A 21,329-nucleotide genomic window follows, 5' to 3' on the forward strand; every position below is an offset into this window, starting at 1 on the left:
ACATACAGAAAACAGAGGAGAGCATCTCTTGAACTTAAAATTTATTTACAAAACATTTTTTAAAAATGTATTAACACAGTCTTTGGTCATATTCTTTCTAGGAAGCTGAACCACATTTTAAAAACAAAAAAAAACCACAAACCAAGTATCTTTTCTATTATGATTCTGCTTCTAGCTCTTAAGCAAACCATCTGCTTTCTTCTCTTCTCTAAACGCCTATTTACACTCTGACTTGAGGATATGAATTTGATTAGCTCAATACACAGGAGCTGCCTACCATTTCTGTTCATTGCTCTTGATCACAGAGTAACTTGCATTAGTTAATTCAAAATACCCACCATGTACAAAAGTAGAGCTTCTCAGCAAAGAACTGCTTAAAGTAAAATATAACATGTTTTTAGCATTCTTCCTATATCAACTGAAACACTTTCTTCCACGAATAACTAAAGGCATACTGCAAGTCCCAGCTTTGATAAGCAGTTAACACAAAAGTATTCCAAAACATTCTTAAGGTCACTTGGCTTCCTAGAGCTTAAAGCACTTAGAAAATTATTCAGCATTTTTCCCTTTTTTTTCACAGTGAGAAAATAAGCTAAAAAAAAAAAAAAACCTGCTTTTCTAACTGTCGTGTCCTTTTATAACAAGTGGTATTTTGTACACTTATGGTACAAAATACAGAAGAATGTTTTAATTGTCTTGCATTCTGCCTAGTTCTTAGATCATGCAATACAGAAATTTCCAGAATTGCAGGACATTTATCAAATTTTGCCTACATCCTGATTCTGACAGTGGATAATAGCAACTATTTCAGAGCAAAAACTGCTGTAAGCAGTGACAGAACACCACATTCAGAGAAAACTGCTGTTTTAACACTAAGTTGATGGTGGTTGGCTTCTGCCATAAAAGCATTAGGCACTTACATCCTCTTAAAAATATACACCAATTCCAGATGTTCATATCATACATATGATCATTAAATCTCAATGCAATTGATATCAACAAACTATTAAATATTAGTTAATGTTAATATATAATTAATATGAAGTACATTCATGGAGGATAAAATGGACTACTTACTTTGAATCTGTGAATGTCTTTGACCAGAAAAAATTTTAAAAACCCACAACCTACCATAAGTGCTGCTTTTTTGTCTTTGACACCGTTTGGAAAAAAAGTGGATTTAAAGCAGTCCACATCATTCATGACATCATCAAGGTTTACAGAAACAAACTGCTGAAGGTATCTTTCATAACACTGTACAAGTGCCAACTTATATTCCTGAAAAAAAAAAAAATCATAAGTTCTTTTTATGGTTTGTATATTGCATTTCTATTTCTACAAAATGTAGTTTTTTATTATCTTTATGAAAAAAGTAACAACGTGAAAGAGCAACAGGAAGTAAAGCACTACAGTTTCATACAAATATCCAGCAATGTACTGTGAACACTCAACATATGAAAGGTTGAAATACTTAAAAGAATGGCTTGTGCTTTGCAAGTTTTAGTGGGTTTTTTTATTCTAATCATAAATACGACATATTAGATAACAATAATAAAGCAGGGTGCTGGGCTAATGTAATTAAGAGTTGCTGGAATACTCTACAACTTCATAACAGTAATGACAATGACATTAAACTTCAGAAAAAAGTACTTCATAATGTAGAACTTTATAAGCAATATATAGCTATAATAACTTCTCTCTTCCTTGTTTCCATGTTGTCAAAGCTTTCTTTTTTCTTTCTTTTTTTAATATAAAAGAGAGAAAGAGAGTAAGATGCCTTAAAAAAAGATTGAAACAAGTGAAAACTGGAATTTACATATGGCCAAGAAATCAGCATTAATAGACCAGAAATTGCCACTGGGTCTTTAAGAACTGCTGGCAAGGAAGATGTTGAGCTTTATGTCTCATTCCAAATAGAGCTCCCCAGCAGCTTGTCGAACCACTCCAGAATCATGCTGACTCTATGGTTCAGCTCTGACTCAGATCTGGAAGTGACATTTACTGAATCATCACCACCACTTCCTTCAGCAAGGATTACATTTAGGTTTTTCTACCAATTTCACTAATTCTAGCACACACCAAATAAATTTTTGAGGAAACAGTAACTAATTTCTGCTGCTAAAAATGATCTTTAACATTTAATCACAGAAAATTCTTATTTCCTTGCACTCCCTTCTTTTTCTCAATATAAATTCCTTCCAGCACAGTGACACCTTAAATTTTTCATCATCTGAGGAGTCCAACTCACATGGCGCTATTATCCTATTTGCTGTGTGAAAGCAGCAGCCATACCTAGAAACTTTGACTTTCTGTGGACAACTATGGGCAGTCAGTCACTTGTGTAATCTAATATGTACATTGAGGCTGTGATAACACTTAGAATCCAAAGCCATCAATCAGAACACCATTAGGATAGTTACTGACATATAACAAAAAAGTAAATTCTCTCCTGAACTGTTTAAAACGTGTGTATGACCGAGGATAACAGGCAGATACAGACAGAGTGGAGGCAGGGAAAAAACGAGTCAGTGCTGATCATATGATGACTAATGGACTAAGTAATTTCCAGATATATGACTTAATGAATTTAGGTGTGTCCTAAAAAACACATAGCAGATGTATTATAGGAAGGAATCTAAAGGCATTAAAAAAACACAGCAGTAGGACAGAAAGCTAAGTGGGTGCCTACCCACTGACTATTTTTTAAGGACTACACATCATTATTATATAATGTGAAGGTTAAAACATAAAAGATTCAACACTAGTTTTCAACTAGGAGTCAAGAGGGGTACTTATGGAATAGACTTTACCCCACCTATCACAGACCCTGGTTTTACACCATATCCATCCTTCCTGTAATGCATTTGAAATTTGCAACATCCGCCCCTTGTTGTTTCTATATTTCTTTTCAAGGAAAAAAATTGAATGAAAACTAGGTTTTCATTCTAAAATTAAGTTTAAAAAGTGCACTTTAAAAAGTGTGAGTTCCAAAAAGAAGTTGAAAGTATTGGGCTGGCCAGCAAAACAACTTCTTCAGCAACACCAATTACTGTAGAAAAACACATTACACTAGAAGATTGAAGCTGCAAGCAGAAGTCTTTAAGCAGAAACATGGATTATTTTCATGCAATCCAGGGTCATGTCATTAAGCACCTTGAACATAAAGACCAAACTATATTGGAGTGCTGCTTTGGGAAGCCAGTGCAGAGTACAGGGAGCAGCATTTGATACTTTTAAAATAACCTGTGAGAGCAGCAGTTTGCAAGCACTAAAAGCATCATGTAATGTTTCAAGCAATTCCTAGGGCCTAGAAGCTATGAAAACTTCAGGAATATTTTTTATGGGAAAAAGAACAAATAGTATATAAAAATGTATTTGCCTTATTGTGTCAGATCAATAGTTACTAGCCTGGTGTCCCATCTCCAACAGTAGTCAGTAACATACAACTAAGTAAAAGCATAAAAATAGAGTTATCATATAATGAAACATCCTTCAAATAATACTCTGGCTTCAACAATCTAGCTCCTGAATCCCTTTTAGTTGTGATCTCCCCTGTTTGAGGAGACCAGAAATGAACACATAATTCAAGATGCAGAAGCATCACTGATACATATAGTTGTACAATGTGCAATTGCACTCTGGTTTTTATCCTCTGATCCTCTCCTGACAATTCTTTTTATCCATGGTTGGTTAACTGAGCATGGAGTTGGGTCAGTGGAACTTCTCTATCATTGTCAGTTTGTACTTTAACAGCATTAAAGTCACGGTCAGATATTGTACTCTACCATGCTGAAACATCAAACAAATATTAAAGAAAGATTTTTGGGTGTTTGAAAAGGCAATAGGTGCATAGAAAATAAAGATATAGAAAATATATTCAAAAATCAGGACAATTTTACAATAAAAAAGCAAGAAATACAAACAATCAACTGTCACTGGAATTATTTTGTGGAAGTTTTTGCTACTTTCTAAATAGCGTTCAGTAAAATATGATTAAAAATTAAAGTTGCATAGAAACATAATGAAACAAAGGCTATGATTGAACCTTTTCTCATTCAAATGACTTACTTTGATCTGAGCAAGGGTATCACCAACTTTCACAAGTCTTTCATTGTAATACCACTCTGGTAGTCGTGGCTTATATTTGATCCATATGTCAAACAAAGTATTTGCTCTAAAAAAAAAAGTACAGGAAAAAAAGTTACAGATTAAACTGGCAGTAGACCTGTCATAACAAGTAAACAAATCAAGAAGACTTCAAATTGTGAAAACTCTTTTCTTCCAAATCTATTTGAACTTCTACATATTTCAAAACAAGTGATCATTAAAATCAGATTTAACAGGCAGACAAGGACATTTCTGGGTTTCATTTCTGTCACCAGTTTTTACTATACATTTTAAATAGGATGAATTTTCTCCCATGTAAATTCTCATTAAAATGTCCTAGTAATAATTCCCTTTGTTGTTCAAGCACAATCACAAGCACAAAATCTGTCCTACCTTTCAGCTAGTATTTGAGAAGCCCTGTTTGAAGAAAAAAATTGATATTTTAGACTCAATGAATTACCGTTCACAGCAATTATTGGACCAGAAACTACAAATGTTAAGAGCAGGAAAAAAATCTCAAAGTAACAGTGTATGGTCAGGTAGTTGCAACCTTGGGAACTGGTAGCCATGGGAAAAACCATAAAGATACAGAGTATACAGAGCTATAGAATACAGAGCTCATGGTATACAGAGCTACACCATGAGTCAGGAAACAAGATTTAAATTGTAAGTAGGATTCAGAGAGAACCAAATGACATGCTTGCTAAAACAGAGAGGATTTTATGGCAATAATTGTGATGCTCTTCTGTTGCCTCTGTCTTATTCTAGCCACAGTTGTCATCAAGGATTCTTTGTGCAACAAATTGCCTATTTTGCTGAACCAGCAAGCCTCCCACAAATGGTAACAGATTCTAAGCAGTTTCACTCTGCTACAGAGACACCGACTACATCGACTACATCGTGCCAGTACTACAGTCCCTACCAACCATGGCTTGATGGCCTCATGCCCCCATGTGTACAACTTCCCCACACTATGCTTCTTTAAGAAAGCTACATTCTAGCTGGAATACAATAACTGATCAGACAGACTGCAAATTAGCACTGGGACTTTTTCAAAAAAGATTCCCGTTAACAAATCATTACCAGTATTGATAGTGTTCACCATCCCAGGCATCTCTTCCATTTATTCTCTTAACAAATCACTTGTCCAGAAATGTCAGCAGAGTTGTGATACTGCTACAGCCAAATTATTTATAGGTAGCAATTTATGAGGAAAGAGAACAACTGAAGAAACATAAATTAACATTTAAAGACATTAACATCTGAAAAAAAATATCGTTCTAGCCGAATTGTCATGCATAAACCATATGTGTACTGGTGTGAGGTAGCTGGAACTTTTCAACTTCTCTTAAGACTGGGTAGATCAGAACTCAAGACACTTTCTTAAACTCTTCTCTTGACATTCAAGCACTTAGAATGCATTCTCAGTCTCTCGTATAACTCTTCATTTCAGCTTATAAGAACACTCTCAATTTTAAAAAAAGCACAATAAATAACATTTTTTCCACACAGAAAGCTGTGAGCCACCTTCACATTTCAAGGTGAAACAGATGGCTTTATGAGAAATCTGTCAAAATTATCTTTACAGCAAAGAAATGCAATCATAATCCTTTTATTTTTCTAAAAGTATCATCTCATCACAATTCTCAGTTCTTGAAAGAAAGCAGTAAGGAAATAAGTAGGACATCCTAGAGGTGTATCCTAAAGGAAAAATGCAGTAACAGCACAAACTAGGCCAAAAGCAACAATCAGAATAAAATGTTCTAAGGCATTTTTAAGGAGAATTTTTTTAAGGAAACCATAGCTCAGTGAAATGAAGGGCACTTTCCAAATGGATGGGAATGAGTCCCTCCTGATCCATCCTTAACAATTAACAGTCTGGGTGGGTACTGAGTTCTTACACTGAGAAAAATATTCCACACTAGTTCTGCAAAGAGGCTCCAGAGCAAAGGAATCTGTCAGGCAGCTGAGCAAAGTTCCCTTGGACTATTAAAGGAAGAATTTAGGAAAACACCTTCAGAGACCAGGAGATTTGATGGATATTAGGGGGAAAGGGGAAGAGGGGAAGAAGAGGGAAAAAAGATAGAAAGAATGACCCTAGATGAAGCTCTGGAAAGGTAAGACTAGTACATTTCTTTAAGACTGATCAGATCTAAGTCCCCAGCAATGGTCATCTTCATTTTTTGCTTTGAATGTTCATGTTAGCACGTGAGATTCTCAGCTCTAATAAACAAGTAACAAATCTGTAAAAAACTAGTTTAGCAAAGTACTGACGGAACTGACCAGACTTTCAGCTTCAGTGGGAAGATTAAGGTAAAATGATTCTGCTATAATGCCATGACTAACTTCAAGTGAGTTCATGACACAAGAATGTTTCTTTGACACAGACAAAAGAGGAGCGTGAGACATTTCCCAAACAGCTCCTCAGCCTTTCCTATAAGCAGCCTGTAGGACACAAGAGAAACGAGTTAAGCAAGTGAATTCCTAAAAAAAAAAAGGGACTGTTGGAACTCAGAGGTGAAATTTCTTTATTTCCACCCATAATAGAAAAAATTTCCCTAAGGTCAACCCATAATAGTGTGCACAGGATAAGGCCCACGTTAAATCACGTTAAAAAGGCCCAGGTTAAAATCTTTACTACAAGTATAAAGAATTCTCTGATACTTATCAAAAGCCATCTTATTAAACAAGGGTAGCTAAGCCACACAACATGAGATAAAATCAATAGTTCAAGGTAAAGTTTTTGATGGCTCTGCTGCCATAAGAAATGGGGCAAAACAACTTCTTGTTTAGTTGAGGAAAAATTACTTTTGTTGCTATTTCCGACTGAAAGGATCTGTGATACCAGGGCAAGCCCTCAGTAATTTTTGTTTCCTACATTAGAACATTTAAGTGCCTAAATTATGGCCTTTCTGTTGACCTATAAAAACCAAAGGTTGAAAGAGTTGGAGGAATATAGCTCATAATTTTATTTTTCTAAATGGAACATACGTGCCATGTGGAAGCTGTTTTCTTGCTGCTTGTAGAACAAGAACACTTTGATCTCAATCCATGCTACAAAAGACAGCTTAAAAAATGACATAGCAAAAAATCTTTAGAGCATTTAGGAAGGCAACTGTAATAGCCATTACCTTCAGAAATTCTTAGGACCAGACTACAGCTGGTTCTGCAAGCATCACATGCACCAATTTTGAGTTATCAAACAATGAAGCAGTAGGGAGAGAAATCCCTAAAATGTCACAGTCACAAATAAATAGTCTAGACTTTGCTAACTGCCCGAACATACGCTTATAATCAGAATTCCAGTCTTCTACCTCTTTACTGTCCATATAGAAATGAAGAACGCCTGAGGATGCAGAGCTACTGGGAGCTTCATGTTACTCAATATTCCTAATGCCCTGGAATTTTGGTAGGGATCATTACCACCAGAGACTTCTGGGATCAAGGCCTTGATAGAGTGAGTTCTCATCTCCATGATGAACACTGCACATTTCTTCAGATGTGAAAATGTTCTCATGCCAGCCAAGGTATTCACGGTAATGTGTCACATCCACAAAATACCAGTTTGAATAAGGCAGAACTTACTTAGGTTTGAGAGGTAAAGCAAAAAAAGGCTTGGAGACACTTCACAAAAATTGGTAACTTAGCACGATATTGCGAACAGATTAGATTCAACATGGCCACCTCCCAACTAGAAGATACAAAGAACACATAGAAGAATCACTGTTGGCAATTTTGATGGTGTCTGAAGCAGCCAAGTAGTGTTACTTCTTCTAAGTGGGCCTGGAGAGACTAATTTTTAATATAGTAACATCTATCAGCTAAAGCTGAAAAGAAAAGGTTTATAACTATAAAAAGGCTTCAAAATCAGCTGCTGAAACAATATAAACAATATAAAAAACCAAACATGGTGAGATTCAAAGCACTAGAGGCAAAAACCTGGAGACTGATACCTACATGATACTTCTAGGCCTAGACCTGATGATGAACATGCCCCATAAACAAATTAGGAAGCCAGATAGCTTAGAACAGGAAAGATCTCCAGCTCAAAGGCCAGGCTGCAGAATCTGAACACCTTCTGAAAATGTATACACGTACTTCAGAGCAGGGTAATTTGTGGACTATTTTTAGGAAATTACTGAGCAAAATATGCAAGGATAAAGGCTGCACCTAAGCAATAAGGTAATGACCCTGTAACCTAACTCCTATGCTGTTTTTGAAGGAACTTTTGAAACCCTGGGAAACTTGTGGGGTGTATGTTAAAGACCTGTACATTTAGAACAGAGTAGTATTCAGGTAACAACAGAAAATCAACTATTCACCTTAAAAGAAGTAGTTGAGCTCTCATATCACAGTGCCTAATGCAGCAGGGAGAGCTACATGAGAAATGCACAGTCTGTAAAAGACATATGTATGCACTATGAATCACAGACCGATTCCAGTTGCTCTATCTTAACGGCATTACAAAATCTCGACTTATGCATACCCACAGATATACATGTACGCGAGCAAACAAATATGCACTATTATACCTGCCATATGCTCTGCCTGCATCTATGTGTATAAAAATACACCAACGTAGACAGAGACATATGCACAGAAAGAGCTGTGTGCTGTTATCCTCGTGTAGCCCTACTTTTGAAGGCATGTACGTGCCCACAAGTGTTCACCCTCGCACGCAGCAGCACACGCTGGGGGGCTGCCAGTCCCTGCAGCACTGTCAAGGGATTTTCCCACCAGGAAGCTCAGGCAGCTCTGGCAGAACCAACAGTGGTGCTGCCAACTTCCACAGCCCCTCGTGCTTTTTACCTAAAGCGCTGACTTCTAGGAAGTAGTGAGAAGAGAGAAAATAAATAAAATAAAATAAAATAAAATAAAATAAAATAAAATAAAATAAAATAAAATAAAATAAAATAAAATAAAATAAAATATTAAAAAACCGCGGTGTTCAGATTCTGAGGAATTTTCGTTACAATGAAAAAGTACTATTTAAAAAAAAAAAACCACAAAAAAAATCGGATTGCGGGTGCTTTGGCAGACTGCTGGGGAAGTTCGTTCGGAGAGCAAACTCCTGGCTATCTCCCAGTGCAGCGGGCGCGGTACTCGCACGGCAGCCCGTGGCTGCAGCGTGAGGGGGAGCCGAGCAGCGGCGGGCCGGAAAGCGCAGCCCGGCGGGAAGAGCCCGCGGGGCGGCTGAACGAGCACAGCGAAGCAGGAGGGGTGCGGCCGAAAAAAGGAGCTGAGGCAGGGGCAGAGAGAACCAGGGCCAGCGGCTGCCGGAGCGGGCGGCGACGCGGGAATCGGGGTGGCGGCGCAGCCCTACCCGTGGCGGTGCAGGTCGTGCTGCGACGGCTTGGCCTCCCTCACGCCTCGCAGCCGCCGCAGGGAGCTCAGGACGCGCCGCAGCTCGGCCTCGAAGCTGTCCACCACCGGGTTGCCCCGAGCCACGGGCCCGAAGAAAGCGGCGTGCTGGGCCTGCGGGCCGGCGGCGGGGGGCGGCGGCCCGGCGGGCTCCGCCATGCTCGGGTCGGCCCGGGCCCGGACGCTGTCTCCGGGCAACGGCCGCGGGCAGCGGCCCCGCGGGGCCAGCCTGGACGAGCCCGGAGGTGCAGCACGGCGCGGCTTTTCCACAGCCTGTTTCATCGGGGATGGCACTTTGCACTTACTGATTGTGTCGCTGTGCCTACTGCACGGCTACGAATAAAAGAAAAAAGTGTGCTTACCCGCTAAATGCTTATGTTTGTCTGTTGGGGAAAGAAAAGGGAAAAAAAAACAGTAAAAAGTGAACTTTCGAAACTAGGAAACTACCAGCCCGTATTTATGTTATAGGAGGTGCCTATAGCAATCTATGTGTTTTGAAGTTCTTTACAGACACCGTGGTAAAGAGGTTTGGGAAGGATGTGAAGGAAACTGACTCTGTTGCCCTGTTCGTCATCACGATGAGTGTAAGGGACAGCTGAACTGAAAACATGAAAGTGAAAGAAATGTGGTAAGTGGGCAGAGTGTCCTGGCAACCAGGGCCTTTGGAGGCAGTTTCTTGACAGTGAATGGAAAAGGATCAATAGAGATAGGAAAAGCAAAGAAACACTTGAAAACTGCATTCAGATAATTCATAGATGACAACAAAATAACTACACTTCCAACAGCTGGAGACACACAGCATCAGCATGCTGAATTATTGGAATCAGAAAATACTGCATTAGCAAGGTCAAAGAAATGACATGGGAATCATCTAGCTACTATTCATCCTTGGAAAATTGCGAAGATGCGAAAATATGATTAATTTATGACTAACATGTCTGACTCACTTTACACATTGATTTTGTATTGTTACCTGCTGGCAGTTGTGTGAATCCATTGTCCAACAGGTATTGTGAGACTATGGGAAGATCCAGTGACAATGGCTATGCATTTAGGTGACGGCAAATTTAGACAAAGCACAAGAGGGAGTGGGTTCCTCAGATATGTGTGAAGGAGGTAGAAAATGAAGTCTGCAATAAAAAGACATGGCAAAAAGATTCTGATGCAGAGATTTAGAAATCACTGTGTTCAGAGACAAATTTTACAGAACAAATGAAATATGAGAACTTGGCTTGCAGAGCAGCTACTGCAACATTTAAAGATTTTTGCCTGTGCTTTGCCATGCTAACAAAAGAACTCCCTGTGATGGATACCAGATGACTAATACAACACTGGCCTCCTGGGAAAAGTGGCCTGTGCCACTGTATGTATTGCTGGTGGCATCCGTTTCAAGTCCCTGTGAAGTTCTGAGCTAGCTTGCCTCACTAGATGGTGCTGCATCCCAAAGGGCTGATATTCACATTCATGGAATGCAGGGAGTGCTGTTCTCAAACCAGCAGTGCCTAGAAGCTCCAAGGGGAACTTGAGAGACTGGAAACGAGACTGCTGAGTAAAACCTTATGTATCTCTAATATTTGGGTAGCAGATGGGGGAATGAATATAACATTTGTTATCTGGATTAGCTTTTCAGCCATAGAAAACAAACTGAGTCAAGGAAAACAATAAAGGAGAGGGAGTATAGCCATTCCCCAGAGGGCAAGATTGCAGAACTATGTAAAGATAAAGCTTTAACCAGTGGGAGGTTAACCAGGGCATAGTTGGTCAGCCAGCTCGTGAGGAGTGCATAGCCTAAAACTCCTGGGTCAGAGTTCAAGAGGATCAAAGCATGCATTCCCTGTTAGGTGGAGGTTTAATGTATGGAGGGCAATTCTGACCCTCTCAGCACCAAGGGTGGACATTAGCAAGGAACTACCACCACAAACACTATGGTGTGTACATTATTTCAGTTTTGGATGCTTACAATATTGATTTCTATTATACTGTTCTGGGGAAGACTGGAGTTTAAACTTCATGTAGTCTCCATCTAACATTGTGTTGAACATTTAATTGGGTCCAAAAGTCAAAAAGGCTTATAGATAAGTGATTAGAACTTTTTAACTGCAGAAGGAGTGCAGATTCTTCAGAAGCATTCAGCTCATATAACCTGATCTTTACAGAGAAAAGTTTGATGTATACAAAACAGTAAGAGTGATGGCTACTGAAGTTTTAACCATGATAGGATAATTTCCTCAAAAGATAGAGCATACTTGTATAACTTGGAAAGTTTATAGCAATTTTTTTGAATTACCTTACATTAGGGTCCCTACAACCTAAAAATATGTAGTCTGTTGATTGGAAGGCTAATGATTCATTCATCATTGGTAGGTGAACATTTAGATAATAATTTGAACTACAGTAACATTAGGGAGAAAGTAGGACAGATTATGGAGCATTGGCATGGACAAGAACCCAAGAAATGGAACTTAGGTAAATCCTTTGACCCAAAGAGAGAGGATTTAGTGACCTGTGCTTTAATACCACCAGATCAGATAGAAGGAAGCTGCCTCATAAATAGAAGCACCCACAAAGAGTTAACGTAGTAAAAACCCATATAAGGAAGTGTCTGCTTTGGGGCTAAGAGTATGCTTGAACTGTAAAGGAGGAAAACCTTGTTGCTAACTCATCAAGCTGCCTGCTTACTTCTTGTGTCTGTCCCACTTGTGTGAACAGCAGTGGTTACTAAGAGCAGACAAAAGGGGGAAACACTGCATGATCACAGCAGAGTTGGGCAGGAAGAGTGTGCAGTGATATCTGGGTTCAGGGGCTGAGGTAATGTCTGCTGAGCCCCATCTAGTACATCAATCAAATTTTGCTTCCTATGGATAATTCTCAGATGCATGTTCAGATCTCTTTCTAGGATGCTTGTAGCAAATATACACCTGAATTATGGTGCCAATAGACTTTGCTGTTTGATATTCAGAGACGAGAAGCAGTCATGGATGCTGCATCGCCAGAATTCTGCAGGGTAACTTGACAGTCCCCAGGGATTTGAAAGAGCTACATTTATGTCATCTTTTCCTTGATGCTTTCAGGAAAAATAGTCTGAACTGAAATTATTCTGTGCCATCACTTAGTATCTCAGGCTGATAGGCTAATGAAGACATGAGAATTTAAAGTAATGCTTAATACACTTAATGTACTACATATTCAGAATGGGCATCTGCATTTACTGTAGTTGCAGTATGCCTGCCTGGTCCTGAGAGCCAGTGGGAATCCACTTTGGGTAGGGTATTCTCCTTTGAGTAGGAGTGAATTGTTGAATTAAAAAAATAGAAGAAAATCTAGAGAAATAAGCAATAGCAGGTGTGTAGTGATTCTTATGGAGAAATTAACTGTGTGAGTTAGTCAAGCAAAACAAGGTCAAGGAAATACATCATCTTATATGATAGTACAACATTTACTATTTACATGCTATAGAGGAATCATGTATAATACAAAGAAATGGCTCTAAGTTACCCAATAAAGCTGATAAAACCCCATAAAAAGCCATCAGACAGCTGGAAGAAGTGAACTTCAGAAGCTGCTGAATCCCAGGAGCACTGGCACTTTATAAATATGAAGAAGTTGTCCAATGACAGTGGGAAAAAATAAGAACTTGTGCTGAGCTTACAAGAGGCAAAACACATGCTGGAATTAATGGACCTTCCAATATAACTAACTGTACAGGAAGCAGAGAGGTGCAGCAGACCTGCAAGCTTCTTGCTGTCACCTCCTGTGGCACTTGTCTGTACCTACAGCTAATGAGACACATATGGAAATCCTGGACCTTTATGAGCAGCTTTGAGAGATTATATATAGTCAGCATTTCCTTCCCACCTCCTTGCTTCTGGGCTGTTTTTGGTAAAGCTGCTTGTGGCTTACTGGAAGTGTCATTAGACTCAGATGCCTTACTTAAATCTGCCTTTACATTCAATTAAAATTTGTGGATTCCTACCCTTATCTAAGGGCTACTTACTACCTTTCCATAGGGAAGTTATCAAGGAGATGGGAGATACAATGTCCTGTTTTGATAGCATTTGTATTTTTTTGCTGTACCATGAAGAAACATACGGTGAACTAGGAAGCTACATGCCTGATTGCAAAGGTAGGGAAATGTGAAAAGATGGTGGGAATGGCTTACTTAGGACACCATACAGTTTTTCAAACAAAGCAGCAGTTCAACTCCTTTACTGAGACAGTGACACATATTTGTAAAATATTTTGGTACTCTTCCTGTCAGTGAGCAGTATACAAAATTTGTCAGATAATGGCATGGTCTCTGAACTCTGCAACATAGACTAACAATAGGTGAGGCATGTGTGTCTTTTCATGAGACACTGATGACTTTTTAAGATATAATGAAAGCAGATCTGGGACAGTTTAAATGCAAGTGAAAGCTAAGAGAAGGAAAATGCTAAATTTTCACTTGAAAATGGTTTTTGGCTTCCTTTCTGATCTAGTTCATCAATGTTGTAAGAGGAAGGAAAAAGAGTGATCAACACAGGAAAGAACTGCAACGACTGAGAACTGTGCCAGTGCCAGGTTCTTACAGAGCTGCGTTCAAGCTTGGGGTGACAGTTGTTTCTGTGTTTTCATTGTATTATATGAAAGGCTTCAGTGTCAAACTCTAAAGATGATGTGAGAGCTTTCAAGCTTATCGTATATGTATTTTTTTTTCTTTTAAAATCTGAGTGTGGATGCTCACAAAAAGGTTTTTTCAATTTCCTTTTATAATTTTGAAAATTTTCTTAGGCATATAAATTAATCTCAGTTGACTTGCAGAAAATGGGAGAAATCTGGGAGAAGTGATCTTGTTCAGCTGATTTTTCCCCCCATTGCAAAGAAAGTGTAGGAGTGTGTAATATTTGCGTGAACAATCTGTGAGATTTGACTCACCCACTCAAGTTGTATCATTATGCATTGAGTGGGTTAAGCAGTCTTTGGGGAGGGAGATAGAGCAGGGGTTTTATATAGGTGCTTGAGTTTGTAAGAGGTTTAAACTGAAACATGACAGATTCTGAGATCTTCATAATGGACTTAAGTGCCAAAGGTAGCAGTTAGAAATATGAAAGTCCATGAGTGACTTTCCAAAAATGGAAATATTACTTCAAGGAGAGAGTTTGCCTACAGTTCATGTTGTTCTGGTTTTTTAAGATATACTTTAGTCCAGCTTACAAGTAAATTCTACTCAAGTAGACATCAACTGATGATGAGATTATTTTGCAAAGGCTTCTAGGGACCTGCAGATATTTCATCTGAGAATGTACTATTTTCAGTTCACTAGACAGACTATGGAGGAAAGTTCGTGTCTCACTTAAAGATTTTGTCTCAAATCTCAGGAAGACATAGGGGTTCTTCTAATGAAGAAGCTACACCTAAGGCTAGTTTAGAGCAACAGTAAAGATGTCTTGCAGAAAAGCCCTGTAAATCCTTTCCTATTGTGAAAAAGTGAAAGTATGCACAAGATTTTTAGTGATGTGCATGGAATCTGCATCTTAGAAACATTCTAAAAACATGGAACACTTAGATGTATGCATAAAAATTCTAGACAGAGTCCTTAGTTAAAGACAATATCCAATTTATTGAGCAGAGATGGCTGAGGTCGTTTTTTGCCATGAACTGTGAAGTACCAGAGATGGAGTGTGGAAATTATTTCTATTTCAGCTACATTCGGCTTAAGCTGATTGCTAGATAAACATCTAGTAGTTAGATTAATTTTTGGAAAAAAAGTGGTGGCATGTCTTGTTTAAAATACATTTTCTTCATTTCATAAATATTCTCAAGACAAAAATTAAATGAGAGAGAGTATAGCCTAGTCCAAGAAATAAATTAGTTCTGAAGATCTTCCCCAATTCTCCTGAAGCCAAGTATGACAATGCATTTGTATTCATATTCTCCTGACGCACATTTGCTGTTTATAATTCTGAGCTGCTGCAAATGCTGTAGATGGAAATGATCCTAGGGAAATTACACTATTGTTTGTATATATAACTACTGAGTAGCCAACTGCATCCTTATCATGACTCTTTCTCTGTTGTGCATTTAGTCTGGGAGTACTCACAGGATCAAAATAGACTCTTCTAGGAATTAACTATTGGCAACAAAAAGACACCTAAAATAACCTGGTGATGCCCTCCAGTATTTTTAGATAAATGCATTTCTGTTCAGACCTTTTCTTACTGCGTTACAGTATGAATTTGGAAACTTTTTGACAACATTGCTTCCATTTTCCATTCTTACTAGTTTCGCACTCCCAAGAATATTTCACTCCAAGGTCAAAGTATGTGCTGATTGAGGTTTTTTCAAGCAGCTGTCAGAAATTGTTTTGGACAATAGCCTGACCTTGGACTAAGACATTTAGCAACCTGCAGATCAGCCGTAGAAAATGACACAACATGGAAGAGTAGTTATTTTTTTATTATTAAGCATTGCTTATTCAAGGAAGTAGGGAAAAAAAAAAATCTTTGTTTTCACATAGTTATTTGGATTTTTCATATTTTTAAGTAACTAAGAAAAATATTCTATGTAATTATATTTTCTAGCTAATGTTTTTAATAATATAAACAATTCTGATCTTTTTCTACTTATTATTTCTAGTAATGATATATGTAATTATGTAACTGTGAATGTTTATCTTAATACTTTAGAGTTTTAGAAAATTTATGTTTAAGAACAAGTAGTTGTTTTGCATATTACATACATGTGAAAAGAAAAACAAAATTGTAATCTTTACCCTTTTCTCCCTCAGAATTTCAGATCAACAAAAGTGAACAAATGTCTTTTCTCTACATGATGATACCTTAGGAAAAACAGAAATTGCTATTAGCACTTTACCACGTTTAATAACAATAACAAAAAGTGGTTAGATCTTGGCCTCAAATGTAGATGAAACCTTGTTAGCAGGTTTTGAAAATTTTACTAAAATGCTTTCAGGTGAACATATGGCTCTTCATCTGTTAGATATGGATATATTAAAATACCCATTTTTTACTCAGTGGATCCACTTCATATACTCTGGCATATTACATTTATTACATTTAGAGACAAAACCATGGCATTTACTTTTGTAGAATCAAAGTAAATGATTGTATTCCTTCTTCTACATTGTTAGCAATAGACTTGCTTCATAAATTATCCTTAAAGAAGAAAATGTTGTTATGTTGTACCTGTATAATTCCATTATAAGGCTGACAGATGGTTCCTTAAAGAAGGCAGACAGAACTTCTCTGAAGTAAAGCATTATACATCCATCTGGGTTAGCACAAAAAATAACTTAGACATATTTTTTTCATCAGAAACATAATCATTAGGTTTGAAACATGAATAAAAAAAATTCCATTACAATTCTGAGGTGCATCTACACTAGCAATTTGGTTGTAATCAGTAGCACACTTTTGTAGTATCCCCAGTCTGCAGTTGTATGTTACATCTTGAGTGCATGGGCTGGACTCCCTCTGTATGAGCCTAAGATGAAGGGTGCACCCCAAGAGCACATCTAACATCCTCCATCTGATACCAGATATTCAGTCTCCAGGAACTGACTAGGTAAAACCCCCAAAATGTGCATTGTGTGAATATCTGGTCCCCGTGACTAGTTGTTTCACAGTACAGATCTGCTCTGTTTACACTGTTTTTCTTGGTAATATAGCCATAGACTACTTTGCTAATTGGGAAAAAAATTTCCTTTGAAGTACAATCAAAAACCAATTTGCCATTTCTGGAGACCTGTTTTTCAAAATATCTATACTTGAAGACACAGCCTAAGACACCATTGCTATCTCCACTTTTCTTTGCAGACAGAGGAGAGGGAAATGCTTACAAACTTTAAGCCACAAGTTAAACATTTTTTACTTGTTGCAGAACTACATCTTCTGTTTGTTTTCAAGAGGTGAATATCTTTAGTCTCCCCTTGGTACCATTAACATAGAGGACAAAACTGCAATGATTACAAAACATAACAAAACATGCCAGTGCATTGTGTATGGTATCATATCAGGTTAAAGTTTACAAATAGGGCCTGTGCGCCTGGTTTGTAGTTTGTCTTGTGATTTATTTAAGAAAAGAGGACCACTTCATTAAGCTCTGTTACAAAGTATTCTCCAGCTCTGAGATAACAACATCCTTTTCTTTAGATCTTTGGTTTACTTCCTTAAAATGATAAACTTAATGGATCATGTACTTTCCCAGAAGCCTCCATGTTTTCCAGGCTACCCTCCACAGGCCATCTACATGTAAATGCTGTCCCTCAGCCAGGGATTGCTGTTTCTGTGCAGCTTGGCTGGTAGGCAGATCAGTCACTGACTGTAGGGTTCAGTGTGATGGCTCTGTTCACACTGCTTCATTACAACCATTTTCAGGGGCTGAAAGAATAGAGAGCCTGTCCTTACCATGCAGCAGATATGCATGGTCCCTCCAGAGAACCTATAATAATTTCCTTAAAACACATAGTATGACACATGTCTGAGAGTAATGTTTATCCTACTGGAATAGTGCTCCTCCTGTTTGTTCAGTTGTCCCAGCAATACCTACCTAACCCTTTTCAGCATTTATATATAATGCATTATATATTATATATAATATATAATGCTATATATATATATATATCTATTATATATATATACCATTTAATCTATAGTTTGTAGGAGCCTGATCATTCAGACACAGTGAAAGCGGTTGTGTTTTCAGGAAAGCATAAGAAGAAAAGGAAATGAGTTTATCAGTGCCATAATGCCAAATTCCCACTTCAGTGAGAGGTCAGATGACTCTTGCCAGTTCTGATCTGACACTAGATGCAGCATCTGAGCCAGCTCTAATCAGGCTTAGCCACTTGGCATAGCACTGCTCAGTGTGGAAATACCAAAACAATGTAATTACAGCAGAAGGATGTACCAGAACAGTCTGTCTCCAGACTCCATGTATTGGGATCACGCTGTGTATTTCTGATGGGGTGCTGCTTTGTGTAGTGTGGGTGCACATTTAATGGCCAGTATTCACAGTACCACAGGTGCACAGAGTGAAGGATCTGCGAATCTACAGGCATGGAGATGACAAGGGGGGAGAGACTATTGTTAATGGGATGCAGAAACTGTGATTTGCCTTGGAAAGCTCAGGGACTGTAAGATGTGGTATTTGGCATGCAGAGAGAAGGAAGTATAGTAGATGATAGTGCAACTTCTGTTGTAGTTGTACAGGATGGAAAAGAGCATGTGACTGGCATTCTCTTTTCAGGGCAGAAGAGAGGGGAGCCCAGACAGAATATAGATACTCACAGAAAGCACTGGACAAGAAGGCAAAGACAGAACAAAGGAGTGAAGGGACATGAGAGGAAAGGAAAACGGTCTGCAGCACCCTAAGTGCCCGTGATGTTTAAGAGTAGAGTCCCCAGGAGGACAGTCTTCCCCTTAAGAGAAAAAATATCATGCCTTTAACACTGATTGAAATAGGTCTCTCAAGTATATCTCCAGAGGTTGCTCAGGATAGTGAGAGACAGTCTGGACAGAAGATGAAAATACATGAAAAATTAAAAATAGTATCTTCTTCAGAATCCTTCCTAAAAGAGATACTTTCACTTTCCTATATTTTTGTTGTGGTCAGGGGCTCTGGGCAAAGAAAAGGATAAAGTTAGCTGTGGCAACTTTAGTCCCTAGCCTCTATTTCTCAGATCTAAAAGTTGGACAAACTTACCTTTGATAACACTGACTAGTATCTGGATCCAACTTCATGCCTGATAGTGATGCTGGCTGCCTTCAGACATTGAAAGGGGAGTTCCAGGCTCATTTTCTAGGGAAAAGAGCCTTAATTCTCGAGGTGTTTTTTTGGTGTTTTAGCAGGGTATGAGAGCCGGGAAAGGGCTGGTTGGTTGGTTTGGGGACTTTTTTTTTTTTCCTTGTCTTTGGAAAAACTTTTACACTGTTTAAAAAATAAAAATTAAGACTTCTAGCAGAGGCAAGTGTGGTGCCTAACCTTACTGCTCCTACAGTTTCCAATATCTGAGCTGTTCTTTGGAGCAGTAACTGAAATAGAAAGCAGAGTGGGAGTGCTGAATGGGAAGGTGAGGGGCCCTGGCAGACCTCTGCAGAGCAGGTGGAGCTCACTCAAGCCTCTGACTTACATTTTCTGAGTCAGAAAATTCAGGGTTGATGGTGGCAATTATGTACGCTGGGTACAACAGAGATCTGAGATAAAGAGATAATGGTCCTGCTTATTATAAGAGAAAGGCAGCAGCTGAGAGCAATAGAAGAAAGCAAGAAGAAAGGAAAAACATTAAGTGGGAGTAAGTCAAGGCATATATTTTAGGAATGGTGCTGGAATTTCAGGTCTTTAAACTCCTTCAACAGGTGATACTTCCTCCCTGGGACTCTGTAGCTATTAATATGGAAGAGAGACATTAAAATGTAAAGAGACAGTCTGGCGTGTAGTCCCTGAGAAGTTTGCAGACAGGCAGCTGTGGGAAACTTCCTCAAGTAGAAGTGTTTTGCCCTGAGGCTACAAGTGGTGGAGCATATTTTCAGAGTTGTTCCTAAGCAAAGGGACCTTGGGAGGTTCAGATCAAAACTATCTTCTCTCCATAAGTAAAGCTCTCAGTGTGTTTTGGAAGGCTTGAAGATGTTGCTGTTTGTAAGTGTCATGGGATGACTTTTCAGGTTCATCCTATTGGAGCCTGAATGATTTGATAACGCCCACACTACACTTCTCTTACAGCCTAGGAATGTCTCTGTACTTTCTTAACTTTCTCAGTAATGCATTTGTTACCCAGCTTTGGCCTGGTGACTGCATTTTGTGCTGGTTTTTTTTAAAATTTTATTTTACTTTTCTATTTTTTTTTCAAATTTTGCCATCTAATGGGAGGTGATTACTGCACTTTAATAACTGAAATTACTATAGCATTTTGGAAGTAAACAGTTGATCAGCAGTTAGGCTGAATTCAATTCCCTTTAAAAGGTCAGTTACCCAATAACAGGTCACCTCTGGAGTAAAAGAATATCAACAGTAGCCTGAAGCTATTCAACACTGTAGTATTCAGTGAGTAGATAAATTTGTTAGACTTCAATACTAATAGTTCCTCAAGCATTATTATTGTATATAAATTTAATCCTTGTGTTCCTTTCTGTTCTATGAATTTCTGTAGCACCTCTATTATAATAATTTGGTACATCTCTATCATTTACTTTGACTGTTATTTTCAAGAGGTAATACCTCAAAAGTAGACACAATTAGATTACTGAATAATGGAAACCACAAGAGACATTTATAGAGAGGAAAAACCAAATACAAGGTAATGGCTAGTTCAACCTTCATTAAATACAAAATGTGACAATTATGGTAGGGTTTCCAAGCTCCTTAAGTGTCCTGTATCACCTAAGGCCTTTTTTTCAGCCCTAGAGCTGTGCAGCCCCTGAATTTAATGTGCACAATAACTTTTCAGGGGAAAGGAGATTTTTGCATTTGCAGGTGCATAAGCATTAGGGAAAACAGTCCCCAGCAAGTGGTAAGTAAAGTGCTCCAGATAATTTCTACCTCAGTAGGACCTGCAGGACTTAGAAAGGCACTGATTTCTGAATGCCCTTGTAAAAGTCACTGTGATGTCAGAAAAATTTTTATTTTATCTCAACTCAATTTATCCTGCTCAGCACCTCAGGCATCTTCTCTTTAGCAGTTATTTGATATCCATCATTAGTGCACACTACCACGATGTTCTAGTGCAAAGCACTAAAAAGCACCATGGTAAATGATTGTATCACTCCAGCAGACATTATCACTATAATTAAAAAAAACTATTCACAGCGCCTGCCACATCAGTATGTCTTAACAGGATAAACTGAAGCAAAACAAATATCTTAATT

At 38.3% G+C, this 21,329-nt stretch overlaps 1 protein-coding gene across 1 annotated transcript in view; it reads right to left on the minus strand.

Moving 5' to 3' along the window:
- Positions 1-10,465, minus strand: part of CFAP54 (cilia and flagella associated protein 54) — a 102,256-nt gene extending 91,791 nt beyond the window's left edge. Inside the window, 4 exon segments of the mRNA XM_088055699.1 lie at positions 1,132-1,278; positions 4,069-4,174; positions 9,431-9,801; positions 10,442-10,465. Coding sequence (XP_087911825.1) covers positions 1,132-1,278; positions 4,069-4,174; positions 9,431-9,801; positions 10,442-10,465 — 648 coding nt within the window.
- Positions 10,466-21,329: the final 10,864 nt, after the last annotated feature.

Source organism: Pseudopodoces humilis, chromosome 5 (assembly GCF_049639895.1).
Source record: "Pseudopodoces humilis isolate 2021_Gansu_Grassland_sample_001 chromosome 5, ASM4963989v1, whole genome shotgun sequence".
Classification (NCBI taxonomy): Eukaryota; Metazoa; Chordata; class Aves; order Passeriformes; family Paridae; genus Pseudopodoces; species Pseudopodoces humilis.